General features: G+C 35.8%; 1 protein-coding gene and 1 pseudogene across 2 annotated transcripts in view; one reads left to right on the plus strand and one right to left on the minus strand.

Moving 5' to 3' along the window:
* APOOL (apolipoprotein O like) overlaps positions 1-27995 on the minus strand; it is a 155178-nt gene that overhangs the window by 90431 nt on the left and 36752 nt on the right. Inside the window, exons 1-2 of one of the 2 annotated variants that reach the window (XM_044235132.1) lie at positions 7731-7749; positions 4907-5011 (exon numbers count right to left, since the gene is read on the minus strand). In XM_044235132.1, coding sequence (XP_044091067.1) covers positions 4907-5011 — 105 coding nt within the window. In that variant the 5' untranslated portion in view covers positions 7731-7749. Of the gene's footprint in view, positions 1-4906; positions 5012-7730; positions 7750-27995 lie in introns of those variants that run through there. The other variant, XM_044235131.1, reaches the window with a different exon arrangement.
* LOC122897485 lies at positions 2828-3761 on the plus strand (annotated as a pseudogene).

Here is a 27995-nt window from a genome sequence, read left to right on the forward strand (position 1 = left end):
CTGGTACAGCCCCTGTGGAATACAGTATGGAGGTTCCTCAAAAAATTAAAAACAGAACAACTCTATGATCCAGCAAATCCAGTTCTGGGTATTTATCCAAAGGAAACAAAAATACTAATTCAAAAAGATATATGCAATCCTATGTTTACTGTAGCAATATTTACAATAAGAAAGATATGGAAGCAACCAACATGTCCATCAACTGAAGAATGAATAAATAAGATAAAAACAAGATGTGAGATACAAACACACACACAAGTGTACAGAATTGTTTAATCACTACACTTTATACCTGAAACAAATTTACCATTGTATGTTAATTATACCTGAACAACAACAACAAAAAGAAATACAAATGCCAATAATCCAATGAAAGCAAAATCAATCTCACTTACAACCAAAATGCAAACCAACCAACCAACAAAAAGAAGCACAGAGTAGAATAGTGGTTACCAGAGATGGGTGGAGAAGGAAATGTGGAGTTGATGGCTGAAGAGTAAAAAGTTTCAATTAAAGAATAAGTTCCAGAAATACAGTACACGATGGTGACTATAGTTAATAATACTGTGTTGTAGAACTGAAATTTGCTAAGAGCGTAGATCTTAAGTGTTTACAACCCCCACACATACACAGAAGAAAATGTTAACTATGAGAGGTGACATATTAATTAGCTTGACTGTGGTGATAATTTTATAATGTAATACATAGGTCTAAACCTCATGTTGTATACCTTAAATATATTCAACTCCTATTTGTCAGTTATAAAGCTGGAAAAAAGAACTTCAACTGTACTCTGAGAATTTTGTCTTCACTGAGGGAAGAACATTCTTACTATGGATTAGAAGCCCTGGGCTGAAATGGCACTTATTGTACAAATACAATTTGTACTCTCTTAGAAATTACAATTAGATTAAGTAAGCTATAAAACCATATAAAGCCACATTTAACTTAAACTGAACCAAAGTAACTAGAACTCTTAAATCAATATTTCTTCTGTTTTTGTTGTTGTTGTTATTTTGGGGTTTTTTCTTTTTTTGGGTCAAAACAAGCAAATAACAGTGAGTCCAACTTGTATCACAGAAATATTTTAAAAAGAAACATGTAATGATGTCTATGGCTGATTGTATACACACAGTGCAAATGCACCATTTTACATATAATACTGAAAAGTTCATAATTTAAAAAAATGATAACCTCCAGGGTGCTTGGGTAGCTTAGTTAAGAGGCTGCCTTGGGCTGAGGTCATGGTCGCAGGGTCCTGGGATCAAGCCCTCACTCAGGCTCCTTGCTCAGCAGCAAGCCTGCTTCTCCCTCTCCCTCTGCCTGTCGCTCCCCCTACTTGTGCTCTCTCTCTCACTGTGTTTCTCACTCACTCTCTGTCAAATAAATAAAAATATTTTAAAAATGATAACCCCATGGCTCTGCAAATTTTTCTAACATATTTAATTATTTTACTAGATGGTACTTAATAAGGTAGAAATATACTGAAACTTTTAAAAAGATGTTTAACAATAAGAGTTGAACTATAAAAGGATTTTCTGAGTTAACCACAACTTTACTAGAAGATTCTATTAACCAGAATACCGCATTCACAGTGTTTTGGTTTAGTACAGGCTTTAAGTAAATTTAAAAGGAGGCAAAACTCACTTTACAGTGTACACAATGTTACCCATAACAACCCAATAAAGTTACCCAGAAATGTTACATGGAATCACATTTTCATTCCTTCATAAATTTAAGTTCCTCAGAAATTGGATTCCATCTTTGGGAATATTCCCCAGCACTTAGCTGGCCACCAATTTTGTTTGAAAAGTAATTCAATTAAATTCTATTTAAAATGTATTGTGGAACACAATAAATACCAAGGAATTCTGTGTATTCTATAATATAGTAAAGAATACAAATTTTTAAATTCAGAAATATGTAAGTTCAGCTATTTGGGACAAACAGATTTTTGGGAATACCCAGATTTTGGGCTCTTCAAAGATGAGAGTGTTGAGGTAAGCTTAAAATCATCATCTCTCTAAGATTAATAAAAAGGAGAAAAAAAAAACCTGTGTATTAGCAAGTATATAGGAGAGTGACTATCGTAGATTGCTAAAGAAAATTTAAGAAACTTTACCCAGTGCTTATACAGTGCCTCATACACAGACAAGAGGAATTCAGGAAACTTTTGTTAAATGAATACTACCTTTATGCATGTCAGTTTGGCAATGGTATTGGTATTTTTTATGCCTTCTGACATACAGTTCCATTTCCAGAAGTTCATTTTAAGGAAAGAGTTATAAATGTATGTAAAGATTTATGTACAAGGTGTTTCAACAAAGCACTGATTACAATAGCAAAATAATTGGAATGACATTAAATTTCAAAAAAAATTATGGAGATTGTACATTTGATAATGGTACATTCATCCCACCATTAAGAATTCTCTTTAGGGGCGCCTGGGTGGCTCAGTGGGTTAAGCCGCTGCCTTCGGCTCAGGTCATGATCTTAGGGTACTGGGATCGAGTCCCGCATCGGGCTCTCTGCTCAGCAGGGATCCTGCTTCCTCCTCTCTCTCTCTGCCTGCCTCTCTGCCTACTTGTGATCTCTCTCTGTCAAATAAATAAATAAAATCTTTAAAAAAAAAAAAAAAGAATTCTCTTTAATGTCATCTGAATAGTCAGTGGTGAAGTCAGGATTCAGATTCAGACTTACATAAATTTCTCTAAGAATGTAGATAAACCTTAGGGGCGACTTCAGGCTGGAAAAGATAAAAATTACAACAGTGAACAGGGTGCCAGGAAGAGGGGCTGCTGGTAGGAACGCAGTTTCTGTAGGTGGTATGAGTTTGGCTGGCAACCAGGTCCCCAGAAGACCATGGGAAACCAGGTTTCTGGGTTCCTGGAGGCACAGGAGGAAGATGAGTTCTACCAGATGATTTATGGGGGTTCAGAGGGATTGGGAAATAATGAGTATCAGGGGCACCAGTCAGACACAGAGGATTAGGTGGACTCTGACTTTGACATCCATGAAGGGGATGAACCATCCAGTGACAGAGAAGCAGAAAAACCAAGAAGTAAGTGCTGAGTAGTCATCAAAGCATTAAGGAGCCTCTCAAGATCTTGAGACCTCAAAAAGTCAGCATTCCAGGTAGTAGCTCTCAGAAGGCCTGATAAGATAAAGCACTGATGCCACTAGGAATTACAGGAAAATGGCTCTGGCAGAATTCCATGTGTTGAGCTGAGCATACATGACAGACATTCCTTTGGGTACAGGAGAGGCAGGGCCAGTCATAGCAGTGAAAGCAGTCCCAACTGCGAGTGGCTACTGATCCAGGAGGCACTGCTCAGAGAGGCCAAGATCACAGAGCTCAACTTTCATTTATTAGAAACATATGAGTGGATCAAGGCTGACAAAAAGAAGCAAGTGCAGAAGAAGCAGAAGTGCCCTGGGCCCATAATCACCTGCCATTCAGTGGCAGTGCTGCCTGTAGGGGAGCCACACCCTAAAGAAGAGACTGTGGATGTGCAAGGACTTGATCCTGCTCCCACAGATTCTGCACTGACTCCCTGTGCCAGCACTGGACCCATCAACCCTCCTTCTCACTGCTCCTGTGCCTTCATAATTTTCAGTGATAATGACTGAAGTGACATTTGAGTAATGGTTTCCCCAAGGGCAGCCCCCAAGGTCTCTGGGAGGTCTTCCCTGTGACCCACTGCCCAGCCCTGTACTTAGACCCTGTCACTGCTCAAGAAACCTCTTTCATGCCTGACTAGGGGCTCTTAATGTTCCCCCACCTCTCTCTGCTTCTCTCCTTTGTCATCTCTGAGCTTTGCCCAGATCTTTTCTGTATTTCTTTCCCTCAATTCCTCTAGGTTTTATTTGTGTTTTTTAATCTAATAAAAGAGAAAGATACCCCTTAAAAAAAGTACAATGGTGAACAGAATCAACAGCCATAATTAGGTATCAACAAGCTGGTATGATAGACTAGATCAACAAAATTTAAGTTAAAGAGGCATAATTGTACCTATAATGGAATCCAAAAAAAAGTCCATATACATAAGTACCAACTGGAAAAATAAATAGCTTACCAGTGGCCCATATAACGAGGTTTAATTAATTTTAGAGAACTCCAAGTTAACTATGTCATGGTCAAAAGCTGATTGTAAGCAAGGCTGATTATAAGAACACTCAAACATAAACATAAAAATAAATGTAATCTCAGGCAGTATTAACAGAAATACATTATCAAGAATAAGAGAAGTCAGAATCTGACTCTATCCAGGGATAGAATTTTTCTGCACAGTAGCAATGCCAAGAGAAAAAAGGCCAAAGGATAGAACTTATTATGAAACAGGTTTGTGTTTGACATAGGGAAGTACCTTAACTTGAACGAGAGCTGCCTAGAAATGGATGGATTGCCTTAGGTTCCTTTATCCAGAGTTTTATTGTTATAGAAGATAAATAACCACTTTAGTGTACCTATCGTAGAGGGGACTACATTACCATACAGAAGGCTGAATTAGAAAATATTTAAGGTCACTTTCAAAGCGAGATCTTAATGAATTTCTTAAACTAGGGTTTTCAAATACCAGGTGTGCTTGTATAAATTTGTTAAGAAAAAAAAATCAGACTGCTTTTAAGTACTAAGATCCTGTACTACTACTAATTGATTATTCACTAAGAAAAATCACTATTTATAATATTGGAGTTAGAATTTTAGATGTTTGATTTACATATAAAAAATACAGTGTTTATTTTGACATACCCTAAAATTACTTCTTTCAACTTGTAATATGGGCTTAACAAATACGTCAAATACATTTTTGATGAATAGAGATAACTCAAAAATAAAAACACTCATGGCTTTTGCATCATATTTATGTTATACAAAATCCACAAACTTTTGTATGCAAATTACCTGCTCTGGTTTTACTAGCTGCTTTTTGTATTCTTCTTCTTTAGCTGCAAGCACAGTTATAGATGCACATATCAGACCTGCAGGTACGGGTGTCAGCTTTCCCATCTAAGAAAGATATATCAAAAATATTTTTTTAATTGAGAAGATTGTCATCCTCCATTTCCTGATACATTTTGGGGGTATCCAAGCAACACGATGGGTTTTATTTAAAGTATTAAAAACTCAAGCACTCCAAACTGCTGCATATATTTTTAGAGTATAATTCCTAAAATTCTCTCATCATCCTAGATAGCAGAGTATTATTTTTTATTAGTTAACTGCCTAGTTTATATGGAATATACCAATAAAATAATTACTAAGAAGAAGTGAACACAAAATTTGAGGGATGTAGTAGGATAGATCATAGTATTCACTTAGTACACAAATACATGTCAGACCATGGTCTCAAGTGCTTAGGATATACATAAACAAAACAAAGATTCTTGCTCCTATGGAGCTGATATTCTAATGGAGCACAGACAGGCAATAAATACAATAAATAAGTTATATATTACAAATTGATAAATGCTATGGAGAAAGTAAAAAATAAGGGTGATCTGGAGTACTGGATGATTCAAGTTGTATCTTGAAATACCATTTATACTGATATTATTCATAAAGATAATTTCCTTCCATTACAAATCCTTTGTTCCTAACTTTCTAAAACATTCCTTCTTACATATCTCATGCTTAATCTGAAGCCAAAGTGAACTGTGTTTTGGATGTAATCTGATTTGAATTAAGAATGCAGGAAAGAGGCACCAGAGTGGCAGAGTCAGCTAAGCTACAAGTCTTGGTTTTGGCTCAGTTGTGATCTCATGTTTGAGACCAAGCCCTGCATCGGGCTCTGCGCTGAGCATGGAGTCTGCTTGTGATTCTCTCTCCCTCTGCCCCTCCTGCTCATGCTCTCTCTCTCTCCTGATCTCTAAATTAATAAATATTTAAACAAAAAATAATGCAGGAAAATCACTGGCTCTAAGAACAAAATGTTCCAGTGTCATTCAGGTATCAAAATATTCCCCAAAGATTATCCATTCAAGGCCAAATGAAAAGCTTCCTAGGGAACAAATATTTTAAGAGCTTGATTCTTTACATAGGAAAGGAGGCTTGCTGAAATCGACAAAGGACATCCAGAGGAAAGAGGTCTCTTTGGCTTACAAACAAGGGAAATTATACAAGAACTGGAAGAAATACTAGTCCAAGGACTCTAAATATTCTCTGATGACAGTGATAGTGCCTATACTTCATTTATGACACATTTTCAATATTTTCTGAGCAGAATAGGAGAAGCTAGAGACTCTAGTTAGGCTATTTCCTATTTAAGCAAGTCATAACTGATTTAGACCGAGACTTCAGACAGAGTAAATGAAGACTCAATTCTATCTTTTTTTTTTAAGATTTTATTTATTTATTTAGAGATCACAAGCAGGCAGAGAGGTAGGCAGAGAGACGGGGGAAGCAGGCTCCCCACTGAGCAGAGAGCCCGATGTGGGGCTTGATCCCAGGACCCCAGGATCATAACCTGAGCCAAAAGCAGAGTCTTTAACCCACTGAGCCACCCAGGTGCCCCTAAAGACTCAATTCTAATAAAAATTTTATTCACTGTTATTTTCCCTTTAAGCCTCCCTCTGATAGATGTCTCAGCATCACAGAATGATTTATCTAGGCCTGCCTTCCCAAAAGACATTCCATTTGATATCCTTATACTTGGTATTCACTAATGAATTAAGATTTCTATACCATACCTTTGTCATTTCTCAATAAAAAAATATTAAAGCTGATGCCATCAAGAACGCTCTCCCATGCACCTAAGATACTTTGTTAATTTATCTCTGAAGTGATTAAAGAATGTAAATTCTCACAGTTAAAAGCCATTTTAAAAACAGCTGATTAGATCTTTCTTATTCCTTAGATACAAAAAAACACTGAAGTATGCTAATAGCTAAAAAAATTTTATTGCCCTAATCTTCTCAGTGTACACTAATCTTACTTCACATAATACTGTAATAATATATATACTATAAAATAAATTCATAGGTATTGCTTGATATTTATGATCCAGTGCTCCAGAGTCTAGATTAACTGAACTAGTGACCTAAAAGTTAACATATTTTGAAAAATGGCTACATAAATTCGCTACATTTTCTACTCAGTAGAGTAGGGCCCATCCACCTTTAATAAATGAGGTAGTGTGGAATAATGGCAAAAACATTAGCTTAGGAGTTACACAGACCTGGTTTTGAATTCCAGTTGTGGAACTGTCTAAATATGGGCAAGTAACTTAAGCTCTTAGAGTTATGCTGCACAAGTAACTATTAGCTACTTGTGGTTATTTAAATTTAAATTAAAAAACCTTAAAATTTATTTCCTTAGTTACATTAGCTCCACTTTAAGTGCTCAACAGTATACTGTAGAACACAGATACACAGTAATTCCATCAGTATACTGTAATCAGTATACACTAATTCTCAACAGTATACTGTAGAGGACAGATACACAGTAATTCCACAGTATACTATAATCAGTATACAGTAATTCTCAACAGTATACTGAAGAGGACAGATACACAGTAATTCCATCATTGAAGAAAATCCTACTGTCCAGTGCTACCTTAGAGTCTCAGATTATATATCTGAAAAGCATGAAAATGCCTTCCTTTTATGCGGTTATCATGAAGACTAAATACATAATTATATAAAAATGGATTGTACTTGGCAAATGGACAAGTAATTTTAGCTCCCCAGTCTTTCCTTGCTGAATAAAGATGTTAAGTGGCTGGACTTACTCCTCATTTTTCTTCTCAGATGTATGGGATGTTAGTGAGGTTCTGGCTGAGATCCATCATATCAATAAAACACAACATACCTGATGTCTCAAAACAGAAAAAACCAAGATTTTGATCAAAAGAAAACAAGTACATTAGCATCCTCAGCCTTTTTCAAACACAGGTTATACTGATGAAGAAGGGATTCCCTACCCAAAGAGGGGCAGCTGATTGCATAACACATGAAAATTTTAGAACAGGAATTGGCAAATTACAGCTCTGGGCTAAATCCGACCAGGCTTCTGAGCTAAAAATGTTTTTTTTCTTTCTTTTCTTTCTTTTTTTTTTTTTTTTTACATTTTTTAAAGATTCTATTTATTTGGCAGAGAGAGTGAGAGCACATGAGCGCAAGCAGGGGGAGTGGCAGGCAAAGGGAGAGGCAGGCCCCCTGCTGAGCAAGGAGGCCGGTGTGGGACTTGATCCCAAGACCACCTGGGCCAAAGACAGACACCTAACCAACTGAGCCACCCAGGTGTCCTGTTTTCTTTCTTCTTCCTCTTCTTTTTTTTTTTTTAAATAAAGAATTGTAAAAACAAAAATAAAAAACAAAGAAGAAAATGTGACCTTGTGTTTTGTAGAGTCTAACAAATTTGCTATCTAAACTTTTACAGAAAAAAAGCCAACCCCTGATTTAGAAAATTAAATAAGATATTAAAAAATATCAGAGCTTCATACTATAAAAACTTATAGTCTCATAAGGCCATTAATGAAATAGCATTAAAACGTGACAAAGGTAATTCTACTTTTCTTAAGATAAGAAGACCATGCATTAAAATTATTTAAAACTTCAGAATAATGACTTGTCAATTCAAAATTATTAATGACTTGTTTAAAATCAATAAAACAGAGAAACTGGCTTCTTCCAAAAGATAACAGGTCCTAGAACAGAATTCTATCAGACAAAGATTTACAAAAACCAGCACTAAAGAAGAGCATCAGATTAACTCCCACAAAAGACTCATCCTTTCCAAGCACTTCTTTAATCAAAATACAGTTGATTCCCATTATTTGCAGTAGCTGCAGTCCATAAAATAGCTGTGAAAAGTGATTTAGGGAATACTGCAACATTGCTCCTAAGGAAAATAAGGGGTTAATTTCTTGCAATCCTCTGGTTACATTTTTATCAACTGACCAATATATAACCTTGATTCATATGTGTTTCTGTTTAAAAACACCTTATTTAATATATAGTTAATTCACTGACATTAAACTTATGGTCAACAGCACTATAACTCATGCCTAAACCAAGTATATTGAACACATATTTTCTCTATAAGGCAAATCACGTATTTCTTGCACTTAAAAATACTAGATAGCATTTGTATACTATGCATGGGAGCCATTTTAAATAGCAGCACCACCAAAAAAAGAGAAAAACATGTAGGAATAATTAGATCACAGTTGGGATAGTTAGGGGAATCCAAATTAAAAGTAGAATGAGATATCACCTCACAATTGTCAGAATGGGTAAGTGCCTTATCCGTCTTCACTTGGGAACATAAAATATGGATTATTTTCTACTTTACTAACAGAACTGAAATGTAAATTTTTCTTTATAAGAATTTTTGTTACCTATTTTGTAATAAAGACTACATATTTATTAGTCTAATATAAAGTCAGTCCTAATGATTAGTTCTGCTTTAGAGATCATCACGTAGCAAAGGATTTTTTGTATTAAACAGGAGTCCTGGGTGTTATATCCAACTGATGAATTACTAAACTCTACATCTGAACCTAATAATGTACTATATGTTGGCTAATTGAATTTAAATTTAAAGAAAGAAAAAAAAAGAAATCAAGAGTCTTATGATAAGTATAAAATTTTTAAATATAAAGATTAAAAAAGAGGTGCCTGGGTGGCTCAGTTGATTAAGCATCCAACTCTTGATTTCAGCTCAGGCCATGGGTCCTGGGATCGTACCCCAAGCCAGGCTCCAAGCTCAGCGGGGAGTCTGCTTCTCTCCCTCTCTCTCGCTGACCCTCCCCCCACTCACATACTCTTGTTTTCTCTACCTCTGAAATAAGTAAATCTTGACAAAAATTTAAAGATAAAAGGTAAGCCCTGAAAACTAAATGGAAAATGAAATAAACAATGCAAAGGCAATGATCGCAGAGAGGAACAATTCACAGTGATTACAACCAAGTTAATTGATTGTCCATCCCTAATGGGTAATATAACCAAAGGCCAGAAAGAACAGCAAAAAATACATATGCAAAAACAAAAAAAATCTTAAAACTGTTTTTAATAATGTATTTAATATATTTCTAATAATCACACTGTTGGAAGCAGTGTTAACACTTTATAATGAAACTGTTGCATATATTGTAGAATAAAAGAAAGTACATTGGCATTTGAAAGACAGATTTTTGTATGTGAAAAAGATAGATGAAATTAAAGCAAAATCTTCTAGCTCTCAATTTAAATAGAAATTGTCAGTTAATTATCCTACATTACTATGATACAGGAGATAAAGACAATGAAACACATTAAAATACACTATGGGAATTCATTAAGAAAATTGAGGAATTCAGGGGCACCTGGGTGGCTCAGTGGGCTGAAGCCTCTGCCTTCAGCTCTGATCATGGTCCCAGAGTCCAGGATCGAGCCCCCAGGCTCTTTGCTCTGCAGGGAGCCTGCTTCCCCACCCTCTCTCTGCCTGCCTCTCTGCCTGCTTATGAAGTCTGTCTGTCAAGTAAATAAATAAAATCTTAAAAAAAAAAGAAAATTGAGGAATTCAGAAACTCTAAAGGGAAAAGGACATGACCTGATTTCCTCAATAAATAAACACAAAATGGAGGCAGAGACTTATGAGACTTAAAATCAATAAATTCAAACATATGATACTGTTTGGAGTGAGAATTTAAAAATGAACTTTAAAAAGTTATGAACCCACGGAATGGGAGAAGATATTTGCAAATGACAGTACAGACAAAAGGATGATATCCAGGATCTATAATGAACTCCTCAAACTCAACACACACAAAACAGACAATCATATCAAAAAATGGGCAGAAGATATGGACAGACACTTCTCCAATAAAGACATACAAATGGCTATCAGACACAAGAAAAAAATGTTCATCATCACTAGCCATCAGGGAGATTCAAATTAAAACTACATTGAGATATCACCTTACAAAGTTAGAATGGCCAAAATTAGCAAGACAGGAAACAACATGTGTTGGAGAGGATGTGGAGAAAGGGGAACCCTCTTACACTGTTGGTGGGAATCCAAGTTGGTGCAACCTCTTTGGAGAACAGTGTGGAGATTCCTCAAGAAATTAAAAATAGAACTTCCCTATGACCCTGCCATTGCACTCCTGGGTATTTACCCCAAAGATACAGATGTAGTGCAAAGAAGGGCCATCTGTACCCCAATGTTTATAGCAGCAATGGCCACAGTCGCCAAACTGTGGAAAGAACCAAGATGCCCTTCAGCAGATGAATGGATAAGGAAGACGTGGTCCATATACACTATGGAGTATTATGCCTCCATCAGAAAGGATGAATAGCCAACTTTTGTAGCAACATGGACGGGACTGGAAGAGATTATGCTGAGTGAAATAAGTCAAGCAGAGAGAGTCAATTATCATATTGTTTCACTTATTTGTGGAGCATAACAAATAGCATGGAGGACATGGGGAGATAAGAAGGGAGTTGGGGGAAACTGGAAAGGGAGGTGAACCATGAGAGACTATGGATTCTGAAAAACAATCTGAGGGTTTTGAAGGGGGGGGTGGGAGGTCGGGTACCAGGTGGTGGGTATTATAGAGGGCATTGATTGCATGGAGCACTGGGTGTGGTGCAAAAACAATGAATACTGTTATGCTGAAAATAAAAAAATATATTTAAAAAAAAGTTATGACACATTCAGAGATTATTTTTAATATATGTGCTGGTGAAGCAAGGGTGTATTATTTTTAAAATATACTCTTTAATAACTGTCACCTGTTTCACCCATTGCCCACCCACTTCCCCTCAGGAGGTTTTCCATAGTTAATAGTCTGTCTTTTTTTCCTTTCTTTATTTGTTTTGCTTCTTAAAGTCTACATATGAGTGACATCAAATGGTACTTGTCTTTTTCTGACTTATTTCACTTAGCATTACACATATTAGCTCCATCCATATTTGCAGCTGGTTAAGATTTCATTCTTTTCCATAGCTGAACAACATCCCATTGTGTGTGTGTATAAAAACCTACACACACACACACACATTTTCTTTATCCATTAATCTACTGATGGGCATTTGGCATTTGTGCTACTTCCACAGTACATATACTGTAAATAATACTGCAATAAACATAGGGGAGCATGTATCCCTCTGAATTAACGTTTTTGTATTTTTTGTGTGAATACCCAGTAATGCAATTACTGAATCACAGGGTACTTCTATTTTTATTATTTGAAAAACCATCATAGCATTTGACACAGCAGCTGTACCAGTTTGCATTTCCACAAATGGTGCAAGAGTGTTTCCTTTCCTCCACATCCTCACATTTCTAATGTTTTCAATTTCACCCATTCTGACAAGATGGTATCTCACTCTAGTTTTGATTTGAATCTCCCTAATGATCTTTGATATTGAACATCATTTCATGTGTCTGTAGGCCATCTGTATATATTCTGTGGAAAAATGTCTATTCATGTCTTCTGCACATTTTAATTGGATTATTCATTTTTTAGGTGTTGAATTTTCTAAGTTCTTTAGGTATTGTTGGTACTAACCCTTTATCAGATATGTCACTTGCAAATATCTTCTCCTACTCCACAGGTTGACTTTTAGCTTTGTTGATTTTTTCCTTCACTATCCAGAAGCTTTTTAGTTTGAAGATGTCCCTATAGTTTATTTCTGCTTGTTTCCCTTGCCTCAAGAGACATATCTAGTAAGAAGTCGCTATAGCCAATATCAAAGAAGTTAATACCTGTGTTCACTTCTAGGATTTTTATAGTTTCAGGTCTCACAGTAGATCTTTAATCCATTTACAATTTATTTCTGTTTATGGTGTAAGAAAGAGGTCCAATTTCATTATTTTGCATGTTGCTATCCAGTTTTCTGAACACTTGTTAAAGAGACTTGTCTTTTTCCCATTGGATATTCCTTTTTGCTTGTCAAAGATTAATTGACCATATAATTATGGATTCATTTCTGGGTTTCCTATTCTATTCTATTCTAATTTTATGCCAGTACCATACTGTTTTGATCACTACAGCTTTGTAAAATAACTTGACCAACTGTGATGCCTCCACCTATACTTTTCTTTTACAAGATTGCTTTGACTATTCAGGGTCTTTTGTGGTTCCATACAAATTGTAAGATTATTTGTTCCTGTGAAAAATAATGTTGCTGTTTTGACAGGCATTGCATTAAATGGATAGATTGCTTTGGGTACTATACACATTTTACCAATATCTGTTCTTTTAGTTCCTGAGCATGAAATGTCTTTCCATTCCTTTGTGTCATCTTCAATTTCTTTAATCAGTGTTTCATAGTTTTCAGAGTACAGGACTTTCACCTCTTTGGTTAGGTTTACTGTAAGGTACCTTACTGTTTACTATGTAATTGTAAATAGGACTGATTTCTTCATTTCTCTTTTTGCTACTTCATTTCTGGTGTACAGAAATGGAATAATGTCTGTATATTAATTTTGTATCCAGCAACTTTACTGAATTATTTTATCAGTTCTAGCAGTTTTATGGGGTGGTATTTTAATTTAGCTACATATAGTACTCCATCATCTGCAAATAGTGAATGTCTGACTTCTTACTTGCTGATTTGGATGCCTTTTATTTCTTTTTGTTGTGTGATTGCTGTGCCTAGCACTTCCAGTAAAATATTAAATAACAGCGTTGAAAGAGGACATTGCTGTTGTGCTTCTGACCTTAGGGGAAATGCTCTCAGTATTTTCCCCATTAAGGATGATATTAGCTGTGGGTTTTTAGCATATGGACTTTATTATGTTAAGGTATGCTGCCCCCAAAACTACTTCATTTAAGATTTTTAGCATGAATGGATGTTGCAGTTTGTCAAATGATTTTCCACATCTACTGAGAAGATCAAATGCTTCGTATCATTTATTAATACAGTGTATCACACTGATTGATTTGTGACTACTGAACCACTCTTGCAACCTAGGAATAAATCCCACTTGATTGTGGTGAATAATTTTTTTTAATGTATGCTTAGATTCAACAGCGAGTACTTTGTTGAGGATTTTTGCATCTATGCTCCTCAGAGATATTGGCCTGTAGTTGTCTGTTTCATGGTGTATTTATCTCATTTTTGTATCAAGGTTATGCTGGCTTTTCTATCTTTTGTAATCATTTAAGAAGAGTAAGTAGTAACTCTTCCTCAAATGTTTGGTAGAATGCTCCCATGAAGCCATCTGGTCCTGGACTCTGTTACAAGATTATGGATTACTTATTCAATTTCTATGCTGGTGAATGGTCTGTTCAAATTTTCTTTTTTTCCTGCTTCAGTTTTAGCAGTTAGTATGTTTCTAGGAATTTATCCATCTCTTTTAGCTTGTCCAGTTAGTTAACATATAGTTTTTCATACTATTCTAATAATTTGTATTTCTCTGCTGTTGGTTGGTATTTCTCCACTTTCACTTATAGTTTTATTTGGGTCCTTTCCCTTTTCTTTTTGGTATGTCTGGCTACAGATTTGTTAATCTTATTGATATTTTCAAAGAACCAGCTCCTGGTTTCATTGATCTGTTCTACTGTTTTCTTAGTTTCTATATCATTTATTTCTGCTCTATTCTTTTATTATTTCCTTCCTTTTACAGGTCTTAGGCTTCCTTTGTTGCTTCTCTTCTAGTTGCTTTAGGTACAAAATTAGATTGAGATTGCTCCTGTTTCTTGAGGCAGGCCTGTATTGCTACATACTTCCCTCTTAGGACTGCTTTTGCTGCATCCCAAACCTTTTGGTAGTTGTGTTTTAATTTTCATTTGTTTCCATGTATTTTTTAAACTTTTTATTTCCTGGTTGACCCATTCATTGTTTGCTACCATGTTATTTAACCTTCATGTACTTGTGTACTTTCCAAATTATTTCTTGTGGTAGACTTCCAAGTTTCATATTGTGGTCAGCAAAGGCATATAGTATGACTGCAATCTTCTTGTATCCTGTTGATGCCATTTTTAAAAAATTTATTTATTTGACAGAGAGAGGTCACAAGTAGGCAGAGAGGCAGGCAGGGCGGGGGGGAAGCAGGCTCCCTGCCGAGCAGAGAGCCTAATGTTGGGCTCGATCCCAGGACTCCGGAATTGTGACCTGAGCTGAAGGCAGAGGATTTAACCCACTGAGCCACCCATGCGCCCCAACAGAGGCCATTTTTTGTGACATAATAGGTGATCTATTTTAGAGAATGTTCCATGTACACTTGAAAAAAAATGTGTATTCTGCTCTTTTAGAATGGAAAGTTCTGAATACATCTGTTACATCCATCTGGTCCAGTGTGTCATTCAAAGCCATTATTTTCTTGCTAATATTCTGTTTGGACGATCTGCCCATTGATGTTATGTGGAGTGTTAAAGTCCCATACTACTTGTTATTGTAGTACTATTGATTAGATCCTTAATGATTGCTATTAATCATTTTATGTATTTGGGTGTTCCCATCTTGGGTGCATAAATATTTATAACTTTTCTATCTTCTTGATGAATTGTCCCCTTTATTATACAGTACCATTACTGTGCCTTATGGCAGTCTCTGCTTTAAAATCTATTTTGTCCAATACAAGTATTGCTACTCCAGCTTTCTTATGACATCCATTTGCATGACAAACATTTGTCCATCCTCTCACTTCCAATCTGCAAGTGTCTTTAAGTCTATAATGAGTTTCTTGTAGGTAACATAAATGTTATGTATTTATTTATTGTTTGTTTAGTTGTTTATTTATCTATTTGACACACAGAGAGAGAGAGAGCACACAAACAGGGGGAGCAGCAGAGGGAGAGAGAAAAGCAGGCTCCCTGCTGAGTGGGGAGCCCAATGCAAAGGCTCAGTGCTGGGACCCTGGGATCATGACCTGATCTGAAGGCAGACAATTAACTGACTGAGCCACCCAGGTGCCCCAGTCTGGTTTCTTTTATATGTTTTGATACTGTAAATCTTTTGATTGGAGCACTGAGTCCATGTACAAAGTAATTATTAATAGATAAGTACTTATTGCAATTTTATTCCTTGTTTTGTGGTTGTTTCTGGAAATTTTCTGTTCCTTTATTGTATTTCTCTCAGGTTTCGCTTATTTTCTTTAGTGATATATTTGATTTCTTTTTCTTTATCCTTAGCATATTTAGTAATGGTTTTTGATAGATAGTTACCACTAACTTTCTATGTAACCTCTTCTGCAAATAGCAGTATATTTTAAGTCTATGGTCATTCAAGTATCAATCCATTCTTTCTTCCTCTCCTCCTCATGTTTTAGGTATATGTCATTATACTTTATACCTTTTATGTGTGTGAATTACTTGGCTGTCTTTTTACAGAAATACTCATTTTACTGCTTTTGTGCTTCCTGCCTTAATACTGTCATTTTTGGTCTCTCCTTTCCAAAGAGTCCCCTTTAATATTTCTTGCAGAGCTGGCATAGTGGCCACAAACTCCTTTAGTTTTTGTTTGGGAAACTCTTTCTCTCTCCTTCTATTTCAAATAACAGTGTTGCTAAATTGAATCTTGGCTGTGTCTTACTACGGATCTCCTTTGGTTCATTTTGTTGGGGGAATCTCTGCGCTTCCTGGACCTGAACCTATTTCCTTCCCCAAATTAGGAAGTTTTTTGCTCTTATTTCTTCAAATTAAATTTCTGCCTCCTTTTTTTCACTCTTCTTCTGAGATCCCTATAATGCAGATGAAGTGTCTGGTGAAGTCACTGAGTTCCCTAAGACTGCTCTCATTTGGAATAATTTTATTCTCCTTTGCGGAGGTTGGTTACTTTCCATTACTGTGTCTGCCAGGTAGTTAATTTGTTCCTCAGCTTCCTCTAGTCTGCTATTTTTTTCCAGCAAGTGCATTTTAAATTTCATTTATTGTGTTCTTCAGCTCTGATTGATTCTTTTATATCTCTTTGTGAAGTGTCTCACTGATATTCTCCACACTCTTCTCAAGTCCACTGAGTATCTTTACGATCATTACTTTAAATTCTCTAGCAGCCATATTACTTGTATTTGTTTTGCTTAGGTCTCTTGCTATGGTTTGGTCTTGTTCTTCCATTTGGAACATATTTCTCTGTCTTCTCATTTTGTTTCTGTGTCTGCTTCTGTATGTTAGTAGAGTTAGCTATGTCTCTTGCTTTTGAAGGTAATGGCCTTAAGAAAAAGAGATCCTGTAATGCCCTGCAGTGCAGTGTCCAGAGCCTAGCATTTCAGGGACTATGTCCTATATGTGTTGCGTGTGCTCTGCTGTTGAGTCTTGGCTTCTTTTTCCTTCAATCCTTCAATCCAGTTTTCTGCAGAGGTTCTCTTTGCAGTGTTTGGTCCCCAGCAGGTTGGGGCAAATTTTAACATGATGTGCAGTGGTCTCCTTGTGAAATGAGATCTGCACCCAGCACCTCTGGAACTGAGGTCCTACAAAACACACAGGCTGGGAAATGTGGTATTGGCAAGGTTTGCTCCTATCTTCTGGGCGAGGGGCTTGCAGCACCAGGACTAAGTATAGCATGACTGGGAGGTGAGAATCCACAAACGCATGGTGGATGAGGGGATGGGTAGGGCTTGGTATAAGATGTTAAGTAAAGAGTGTCTGTGGTGCTCTGGTTCCAGCAGGTGGCCACTATTCATACCTGGGGATAGGGGAGGGAATTAGTGCCTGCCATCTCCTTTGTTCCTGGAGAGGTCTCCCTATAATCCCTGTCTCTTAGGGCCATTCTCTGAGATGAGTAAACAACTACCTTCCATATGACCCTGGTCTTTTTCAAACTGCTGCTTCCAGCAATAAATGAAGCAGGCTATATCTCTGGAGTTTGTCATGCCAACTGTCACATCATTTTCTAGATTACTTAAGCTGATGTGAGTGTTATCTAGGTGTATCTGTGGGATGAGGTGAGCTTAGAGTCCTACTACTATGTCATCTTTCCAACCAACCTCATATGCAGAGATATTTTAACACTGACCATGTACCTGGTATTAGGGAATTTTTATGTATGATAGTTTTTTAAAGAGTTCCAGTTTTTAAGAGATATATGCTAATATTTTTACAGAGGAAATATGTCTCGGATATGCTTCAAAGTATTCCAGGGGTGGGTAAAGATGAAAGATTTGCCAGGATTTGATTATTGTTGAAGCTCAGGGACAGGCATATATTATATAAGTTACATTACATTTATGTTATATTATGCTATATTACATCATTGTATTTCACACTGTTTTCTGTACGTTTGTAAATGTTTAAAATTCTCCAAAATAAAAAACTTTTTAAAACTTCCATGAAACTTATGATATATCCCATTATCTGTCAACAGCATTTTTCAGTTGAAATGAAGGCAGTTTACTAATATTGATAAAAGGCAAGAATAGAAGAAAGCATTCTAGAATTCCAACTTTAATATTCTACTGCACTCGAGTACAAAAAGTTTATATCTCTTCCTTACTCTGTACTCTCTATTCTTTCATTCAACAAACATTTTCTTAAAAATATTTATTTATTTGAGAGAGAGAAAGCATGAGTGGAGGGAGAGGCAGAGGGAGAAGCAGACTCCCTGCTGAGCATGGAGCATGATCCCAGGACCCTCAGATCATGATCTAAAGAAGTCGGACACTTAACTGAGACAACCAAGCACCCCTCAACAAACATTTTCTAGTGCCTAATGTAAAATTTAGGTGCTGGGTTGCTAAAATGATTAATATATAATCCATATCCTCAAATAATCACAGTCTAGTAGAGAAGATAAATATATACTACAAAAAGAGCCCATAGTGATGAATTTTATAATACAGGTAGGTATGGAGTGCTAACGGATCCACCACCCTAACTAGACCAGGCCTTTGCTGCCTGATTGGTTAAATAATGGAGAGAGGAGAGACTTCAGAGTGAGAACGGGTGTGTCATTTTTTTAAAATGCTGTAATACTACTTATCTCATAGGAACAAACAGAGAAAAGGGGCTCATATATTTTAATTATAACCATCATCATCATTTCCATCATCACCAATCTCCTAGCCAAAGGCCACCACTCCATTCTCATCTAATTCCAACCAACTGTAATTACCACTGTCAAACTAAAAGCATTCTTTTGTCAGATTACTACTCTGCTCAAAAAAATTGGTGTCCTCTTGCCTAGAACACTATTTAAAACCATTTTGTATTTTATCCTCTCCATAATCTATCTCCAATCCATACAGATAGTCTTATTTCCCCCATTCCCCAATAATTACCCTTAACTTCTTTTTTTAATTTAAATTCAATTTTTAAATTAAATTTAATTTTTTAATTTAAATTCAATTAGCCAACTTATACTACTTATACATCATTAGTTTCAGATGTAGTGCTAAATGGCTGATCAGTTGTGTATAACACCCAGTGCTCATCACATCATGTGCCCTCCTTAATGCTCATCACCCAGTTACCCCAACCACCCACCCACTTCCACTCTAGCAATCCTTAGTTTGTTTCCTATAGTTAAATGTTTCTTACAGTTTTTCTCCCCCTTTGATGACTTCCCATTCAGTTTTCCTCCTTTCCCCAATGGTCTTCTGCCCTGTTTCTTGTATTTCACATATGAGTGAAACCATATGATAATTGTCATTCTCTGACTGACTTTACTTCACTCAGCATAACACCCTCCACTTCCATCCATGTTAATGTAAATCGTAAGTATTCATCTGTTCTGATGGCTGAGTAATATTCCATTGTACATATATGCCACATCTTCCTTACCCATTCCTCTATCCATGGACATCTCAGCTCTTTTGACACACTGGCTATTGTGAACATTGCTGCTATGAACATTGGGGTACAGGTGCCCCTTTCTTTCACTGTATTTGTATTTTTGAGGTAAATACCTAGTAGTGCAATTGCTGGATCATACAGTAGCTCTATTTTTAACTTCTTGAGAAACCTCCATACTGTTTTCCAGAGTGGCTACACCAGCTTGCAATTCCTACCAACAGTGTAAAAGGGCTCCCCTTTCTCTGCATCCTCACCAACACATGTTGTTTACTTTCTCGTTAACTTTAGCCATTCTGACTGGTGTGAGGTGGTACCTCACTGTGGTTTTTATCTGTATTTCCCTGATGCCAAGGCATGTGGAGCATTTTTTATATGTCTGTTGGCCATTTGGATGTCTTCTTTCTAAAAATGTTTGTTCATGGCTTCTGCCTATTTCTTGATTGCATTATTTGTTCTTTGGATGTGGAGTTTGGTAAATTCTTTATAGATTTTGGATAATAGCCCTTTATCTGATATGTCATTTGAAAGTATCTTCTCCCATCTTCCTAATTTTGACAATGCACAATTCTGAAGTTCAGTGATAATTTCCCAGTGTATAATTTACTACAGATAAGATATTGCTATCTTGTTTCTCTTAAACCTACAAGGGAAGTTCTGAACACATATTACATTATATCAAAATAATACTCTAGATTATATGACCAGAATCCCTCTTTTTACCCACATTGAACATCTTGAATGTGGAGACGGCCAGAGGAAATTTCAAAAAATAAGAGGTAAAAGTCATTTACAATCACACATAATGAAAATCTGCTTCCTAGTTAAATAAATTAATTTGAAAACTTCACCCTAAAGATATATTTTTGTTGTTGTTTTTTGATAGAGAGAATGTATGTGTGTGTGAAGTAGAGGAATTGCTACTGAACACAAAAAATGGAATAAATGTAGTAATTACAATTTGATTAGCAACTTAAGAATTTCAAAGTGACCAAAAAAATTGGAAAGTGTTCATATCTAGTAATATCACTTGAGCATCAGGATACCTGTGTTTAATCCCAGTTCTGTTCTTAAACAACTACATAATCTCTGGGCCAAAGTATCCCTATTTATAAAATGAAGGACCTCAAGCAGACAATTTCTTAGGACCCTTAGAATTATATTGTCCAATATGGTAGCCACTACCAACATATGCTATTTAAATTTATATTTCAATTAAATTAATTTAAAATAAATTAAATTAAATTTCAATTAAATAAAATTGAGAATGCAGTTCCTTCATCCCCTAACCACATTTCAAAACCTCAAAAGATAAATGTGACTCTAGTGGCCACCACACTGGACAGCACAAAAACAGAACATTTCCATCACTGAAGAAGTTTTACTGGGTTGCACTGCTTTAAAGCTCCAACATTACATTTTTCTTATGATTCTATCAGAAAGAAGAGATTAAGATTTCAATGAGATATATGCACCTCCATATTTACTGCAGCATTATTCACAATTGCCAAGATATGGAAACAACTCAAATGCCCATCAATAAACACATAAAAAAGAATGTGGTACATATACAAAATGGAGTATTATTCAGCCCTGAGACAGAATGATATCCTTCTATTTGTTTTTGTTGTTGTTTGTTTATTTTTTTAATTTATTTCTTTTCAGCATAACAGTATTCATTGTTTTTGTACCACACCCAGTGCTCCATTCAATCCGTGCCCTCTCTAATACCCACCACCTGGTTCCCCTAACTTACTAACCCCAGCCCCTTCAAAACCCTCAGATTGTTTTTCAGAGTCCAGAGTCTTTCATGGTTCACCTCCCCTTCCAATTTCCCTCAACTCCCTTCTCCTCTCCACCTCCCCTTTTCCTCCATGCTATTTGTTATGCTCCACAAATAAGTGAAACCAGATGATAACTGATTCTCTCTGCTTGACTTCTTTCACTCAGCATAATCTCTTCCAGTCCTCCTATTTGTAACAATACGGATGGACCTTGAGCACATGATACTAAGTGAGATAAATCAGAGAAAGACAAGTACTGTATGAAATCATTGATATGTGTAATCTAAAAAGTCAAACCTATAAAAAACAGTAAGATGGTAGTAACCAGGAGACAGAGGTAGATAAGATTGATGGTGTTTAAGTGTACAAACTTGTAACAAGTAAAAAAAAAAAAGAGAGAGATTGAAAGCACAGTATAATGAATACAGATGATATTGTACTATAATTATGTAATATGATAAGTATCATTACAACAGCAATCATATTACAATATATAAATATATCAAAGTAACACACTGTATATCTTTAACTTACACAATGTTACATGTGAAGTTTATTTGATAAAAAATTATTTACATGGTTTCTGCTTTTACACATATAAATCTTTTTATTTTTTTTAAATTTAATTTTATTTTTGTGTGTGTGTTCCAAAATTCATTGTTTATGCATACACAAATTCATTGTGTATGCAATACATGCCCTCCTTAACACACACATATCAATCTTAACTCTACAACCATCTATTTAAGGTTTGTGCTGACCTGAAGACAGCAGTAGAAAGAGCTGGATGTTTTTCATGCTACTGCAGAGGAATATAACGGCATTATACTTTCAAGAAAGTAAAAAAAAATTTAAACCTTAGTGATTTTATTCTTACATAGGAATGGTTCTGAACATGATTTAAATCTATAAATCAGAGAACAGTCTTATAAAAATAATAAAATCAAACCTATTTTATATATATATTTATATATATATATATATATATATAATTTTACATTTTTCCCATTCTTTAAGCAAAGATTAGTCAAGCATAATGCTAGGTACTAGGAATATAAACATAAAAAAATATGCTCTTACCTTTCCCACACCCCATCTCTGAGGAAACTCACCATCACTTTTCTAACCTTGTATCTATTCATTACTCTCCTTCAGGTACTCTTTGAGTATAAACTCAACTGGTTGCCTGCCTCCATGTCATTACCCCTATTAATACCCTCTGTACTAAAATCCTGGCCATTCTTAAGAACTACTTGTTATGACACTACTTATGTAGTCTTTCCTAACTTAATTATATTTGTTTTGTCACTCTATTTTGAACCCTACAGACTGCATTTCACTTGATGACAAGGACTCTCAGCAGTGTTGTAGTGTTGTAGCCATTTTACCCCAGGCTTGTACCAAGGATACCTTTTAGTATAAATTAGTAACAGCAGAATACCAGGTCAAAATAACCTATCTTTGGGCAAAAATTTAAGATCCAAGGACTAAAATATGATGTAATCACATCATCTTTATCCATGCTTTAGATTTTCATTGGGCCTACAAATCATCACATTTCTGATGTGTGAGAACTTAGAACAGGGGGTAAAAATGAGCATATTCAAGATAACCTGTTTATACATTATTATGTATTATCCCACAGGTTTAAAATTAGAAAAAGCCAGTTTTGGCATGAAACAGGTCTTTCATCTGAAATTTCTTACAATATGAAACACAAGGTTTATGAAATACTAATGTGGTATAATTTATTAACTATCACCAGAAATCTGCTAATAAACCCAAAATCCATTAGATACTATATTTTTGTTAGACATGAAAACTGTCAAATCATGAATTTGCTTATTTTTCTCTCAGCCCGGAACTGACATTTTTGTTAAAAACAAAGAGTATCACCTGAGAAAAATACTGATGCTTTCTCCTTGTACTATAAACATAAGGCTGATTTTTTTGATAGTTATCCACTATCATCTAGCATTTTTCTAAAGATATATGTATATATGTATGTATATATATATATATATATATATATATATATATATATATATCAGTTTTATTAGTTCTAATCTAACAATACTATGGGGACACATGATGACCTAAGCATGATCCAAAGTGAAATAAAGGGGATGAGGACACTTTCAAAGAAAGATATTTTTATACAATGATATCAAACTTGGTCAATATTAAGATATTTTTAAAGAGAGGAGTTAAGATTGTGGAAGAGTTGGAGGATTCAGAGCTTTTCATCCCTCCAACACAGCCTTATAGTTATCAAATTCTTCTGAACATCCAAAAAGTCAATGAGAGGTCTAAGAGAACAAAAACTGCAAAACCTATCTACCAGTTAAAAAGCAACCACCTCTTGGAAGGTAGGAGGTGTGGAAGCTCACTTAGGGGAGACACAGCTGTGGATGCAGTGGTGGGGGGAAGACTGCTTGGAGCATATGCTATGTATTAGAAGCAACTGGGGACAAAATCTGATCTTTTACATTCTCTATTGTGGGGGACATTCCTGGATTAAGGGTGCTCAGGTGGCAGGGAGGGGCAGAATACCAGGAGTGACAGGGTGGTCTGAGGTTCTCCTGGGTTGCAGGAAAAATGGGTGGCACCAAGGTGCTGAGCTATTTTCACTTACAGGAGCCAGCAAGCCCGCAGAAAACAGCAAATTTGGTATAGGGTTTCTGCTAGAAACTGCAAACTTCCAGGTGGTCATGTGACTGCTTTCCTGGGACAGGCTGGCAAGTGTGGCCAGACTCTCCCCTGGAGGAACCGTGTGGGTCTGTGGCACCAACATCCATGGAATTTGGAGTTTTGACCTGGTTACACACCTGAGAGGCTTGGACATGCACAGGGTGAATCCAGGGTTGAGATGGAAACCAGAGAAACAAATAGGGTGACTGACTCCTTTTCTGTGAGGGCTCATTGAAGGGCTACAGAGGAGTGTGTAGCCATTTTCGTCCAAGGCTACAGAAGAGCGTGCAGCCATTTTTGTCCCACCCATCAGTGCTAAAAGGCTTCAGGGAGCAAAAGAGCGCCACCTCCTGGAGGCCAGGGACTTATACCCAAGAACCAGGTCCCTGCAACCCGGGGAAGCATTTCCACTGAAACAAGTCACCTGAGAATCAGTGTAGCAGGCCCCTCCCCCAGAAGAACAGCACAAACAACTAGTTGGCATCAAGTTTTTAGATCATACAGTGCTGCAAAGCTTCGGCACTAGAGGGGATAGGATTGAGCTTCCATTTTACTTGTATTACTTCTTTTACTTTTAAGATCTTTTATTTTCTTATATTTTCCAATTCCTTTTAAATTTGTTACTATTTTATTTATATATGTACACTTTGTATATCTATATAAAGAGATATTATTTTTGGTCTACTTTATTTATTTACCCTTATTTTGGAATGTAGATTCTTTTAACAAGCAGACCAAAACACACACAAGATCTTTTTTTTTTCTTTTTTTTTTTTTTTTGGTTTTCTTATTTTGTGTTTTTGTTTTTTCTTTTGTTTTTGTTGTTTGTTTCTGTTTTTTGTTTTGGGTTTTTTTAATTCTTTTTTTTTCCTTCCCTCTTTTCTTTTCTAGACAAAATGATGAGATGGAAGAATTTACCCCAAAACAAAGAACACAAGCTAGAACTCACATCCAGGAATTTATTCAATACAGACACAAATAAGATGTCTGAACTAGAACTTAAAACAATTATAAGGGTACTACCTAGACTTTAGGACACTAGAGAATCCCTTATTACAGAGATAAAAGAACTAAAATCTATGCAGTCTAAAAATAAAAATGCTATAACTAGATGCAAACACAAATAGAAGCCATAAAAACAAAGAAGAAGAATGAATCAGTGATACACAAGATAAAATTATAAAAAATAATGAAGCCAAAAAGAAGAGTAAAAGAAAGATGATGAACCATGAAGGTGCACTTACAGAACTCAGGAACTTAGTAAAACATAGCACTCATATCATAGGAGTTCCAGAAGATTAAGAGAGAGATAAAGGAGCAGGTTTACTCAAACAAATTAAGTTTGAATAGGGAAGTACACAGATATCAAAAACCAAGAAACACAGAGACTCCCACTAAATTAAACAAAAGCCAGCCATTGCAAAGGCATATCATAGTCAAATACACAAACACAGCAAGGAAATAATTCTGAAAGCAACAAGGGGAAAAAGTCCTTAACCTAGAAGGAAAGACATATCAAGTTCACAGCAGATGTGTCCACAGAGACTTGGCAGGACATAGAGCAGTGGAAGAAAATATTCATCATGTTGAATGGGAAAAATATGCAGCTAAGACTTCTTTAACAAACAAGGCTGTCATTCAAAACATAAGGAGAGATAAAAAAAAATTTTCAGAGGAGCAGAAACTAAAGGAGTTTGTGACCACTAAACCAGCCCTGAAAGAAATTTTACGGGGGATTCTCTGAGTGGAGAAAAAAAGACCAAAAGCAAAAAATAAAGGACCAGAGAACACCACCAAAAACACCAGCTCTACAGGTAACATAATAGCACTAAATCATATCTATCAATAATCATTCTGAATGTAAAAGGGTTAAATGTGCCAATCAAAAGACAAAGGGTATCAGACTGGATAGGAAAACAAAACTCATCAATAGGCAACTTACAAAAGACTCATCTTAGACCCACAGACACCTCGAGAGTGAAAGTAAGGGGATGAAGAACAATTGATCATGTTAATGGACATCAAAAGAAAGCCAGAGTAGCAATATTGGTTATCAAACTAGATTTTAAAATAAAGACTGTAACTAGAGATGAAGAAGGGCATTAATCATAATGAAGAGGTCTATCAATCAAGAAGATCTAACAATTATAAATTTTCATGGCCCTAAATTGGGAGCACCCAAATACATAAATCAATTACAAACAAACATAAATAAACTCATTGATGATAATACAATTATAGTAGGGGACTGTAACACCCCATTTACAGCAAAGGACAGATCATCTAAGCAGAAAATCAACAAAGAAACAATGGCTTTGAATGACACACTGGATCAGATAGACTTAAAGGATGTATTCAGAACATTTCATCCTAAAGCACCAGAGTATACATTCCTATGCACTCAAAAAGCATGCACAGGAAACACTGTCCAGAACAGATCACATACTGGGTCACAAGTCACGTTTCAACCAGCATGAAAAGACTGAGATCATACCATGCAAATTTTAAACCACAACACTATGAAACTGGGAGTCAACCACAAGGAAAAAAGATTAGAAACACCTGAAATACATGGAAATTATCCCACTAAAAAAGGATGGGTTAACCAAGAAATTAAAGAAAATTTTTTAAAAATACATGGAAGCAACAGAAAATAAAAGCATGACATCCCAAAACCTTTGGAATGCAGCAAAAGCAGTCCTAAGAAGGAAGTATATTATAGTACAGGCTTACTTCAAGAAGCAAGGAAAAAGTCTCAAATACATAAACCTAACCTTACACCTACAGGAGACAGAATAGGAACAGCAAATAAAGCCTAAAGCCAGAGGAAGAAGGAAAATAATAAAGATAAGAGAAGAAATAAATGATATAGAAACAAGAACAACAAAAACACAGTAAAACAGATTAAAAAAACTAAGAGCTGCTTCTTTGTAAGAATTAAAATTGATAAACCCCTAGCTAGATGTATCAAAAAAAGAGAAAGGACCAAAATAGATAAAATCATGACTGACATAGGAAAGATCACAACCAATACCACAAAACACAAACAATTTTAAGAGATTACCATAAAAAAATTACACACCAACAAACTGGAAAACATGGAAAAAATGGACAAACTCCTAAAACCTTACAAACTACCAAAACTGAAACAGGAAGAAATAGAAAATTTGGACAGACCCATAACAGCAAACAAACTGTATCAGTAATCAAAAATTTCCCAATAAACATAAGTCCCAGGCTGGATGCCTTCTCAGGGGAATTCTACCAGACATTTAAAGAAGAGTTAATACCTATTTTTCTCAAACTGTTCCAAAAAATAGAAATGGAAGGAAAATTTCCAAACCCATTCTACAAAGCCAGCATTACCTTGATTCCAAAACAAGACAAAGGCCCAACTATAAAGGAGAATTACAGGGCAATATCCCTGATGAACATGTAAAATTTCTCAATAAAATACAAACAGACTGAATTCAACAGTTCAGTAAAAGAATTATTTACCACGACCAAGTGTGATTTATTCCTAGGATTCAGGGGTGGTGCAATATTCCGAAAAAAAAATCAATGTGCTATAACACATTAATTAAAAAAAGGACCTGTCATTAAAAAAGGATCCTGTCAATAGATACAGAAAAAGCATCTGACAAAATACTCCTCCTTTCCTGATAAAAACACTCAACAAAGTAGGGATAGATGGAACATACCTCAATATCATAAAGCCATATGCAAAAGAACCAAATCTAATATCATCCTCAATGGGGAAATACTGAGAGCCCTACTGTCAGGAACAAGACAAGGATGTCCACTCTCACGATTACCATTTAACATTGTACTAGAAGTCTTAGCCTCAGTAATCCCACAACAA

This window comes from Neovison vison, chromosome X (assembly GCF_020171115.1).
Source record: "Neovison vison isolate M4711 chromosome X, ASM_NN_V1, whole genome shotgun sequence".
NCBI lineage: Eukaryota > Metazoa > Chordata > Mammalia > Carnivora > Mustelidae > Neogale > Neogale vison.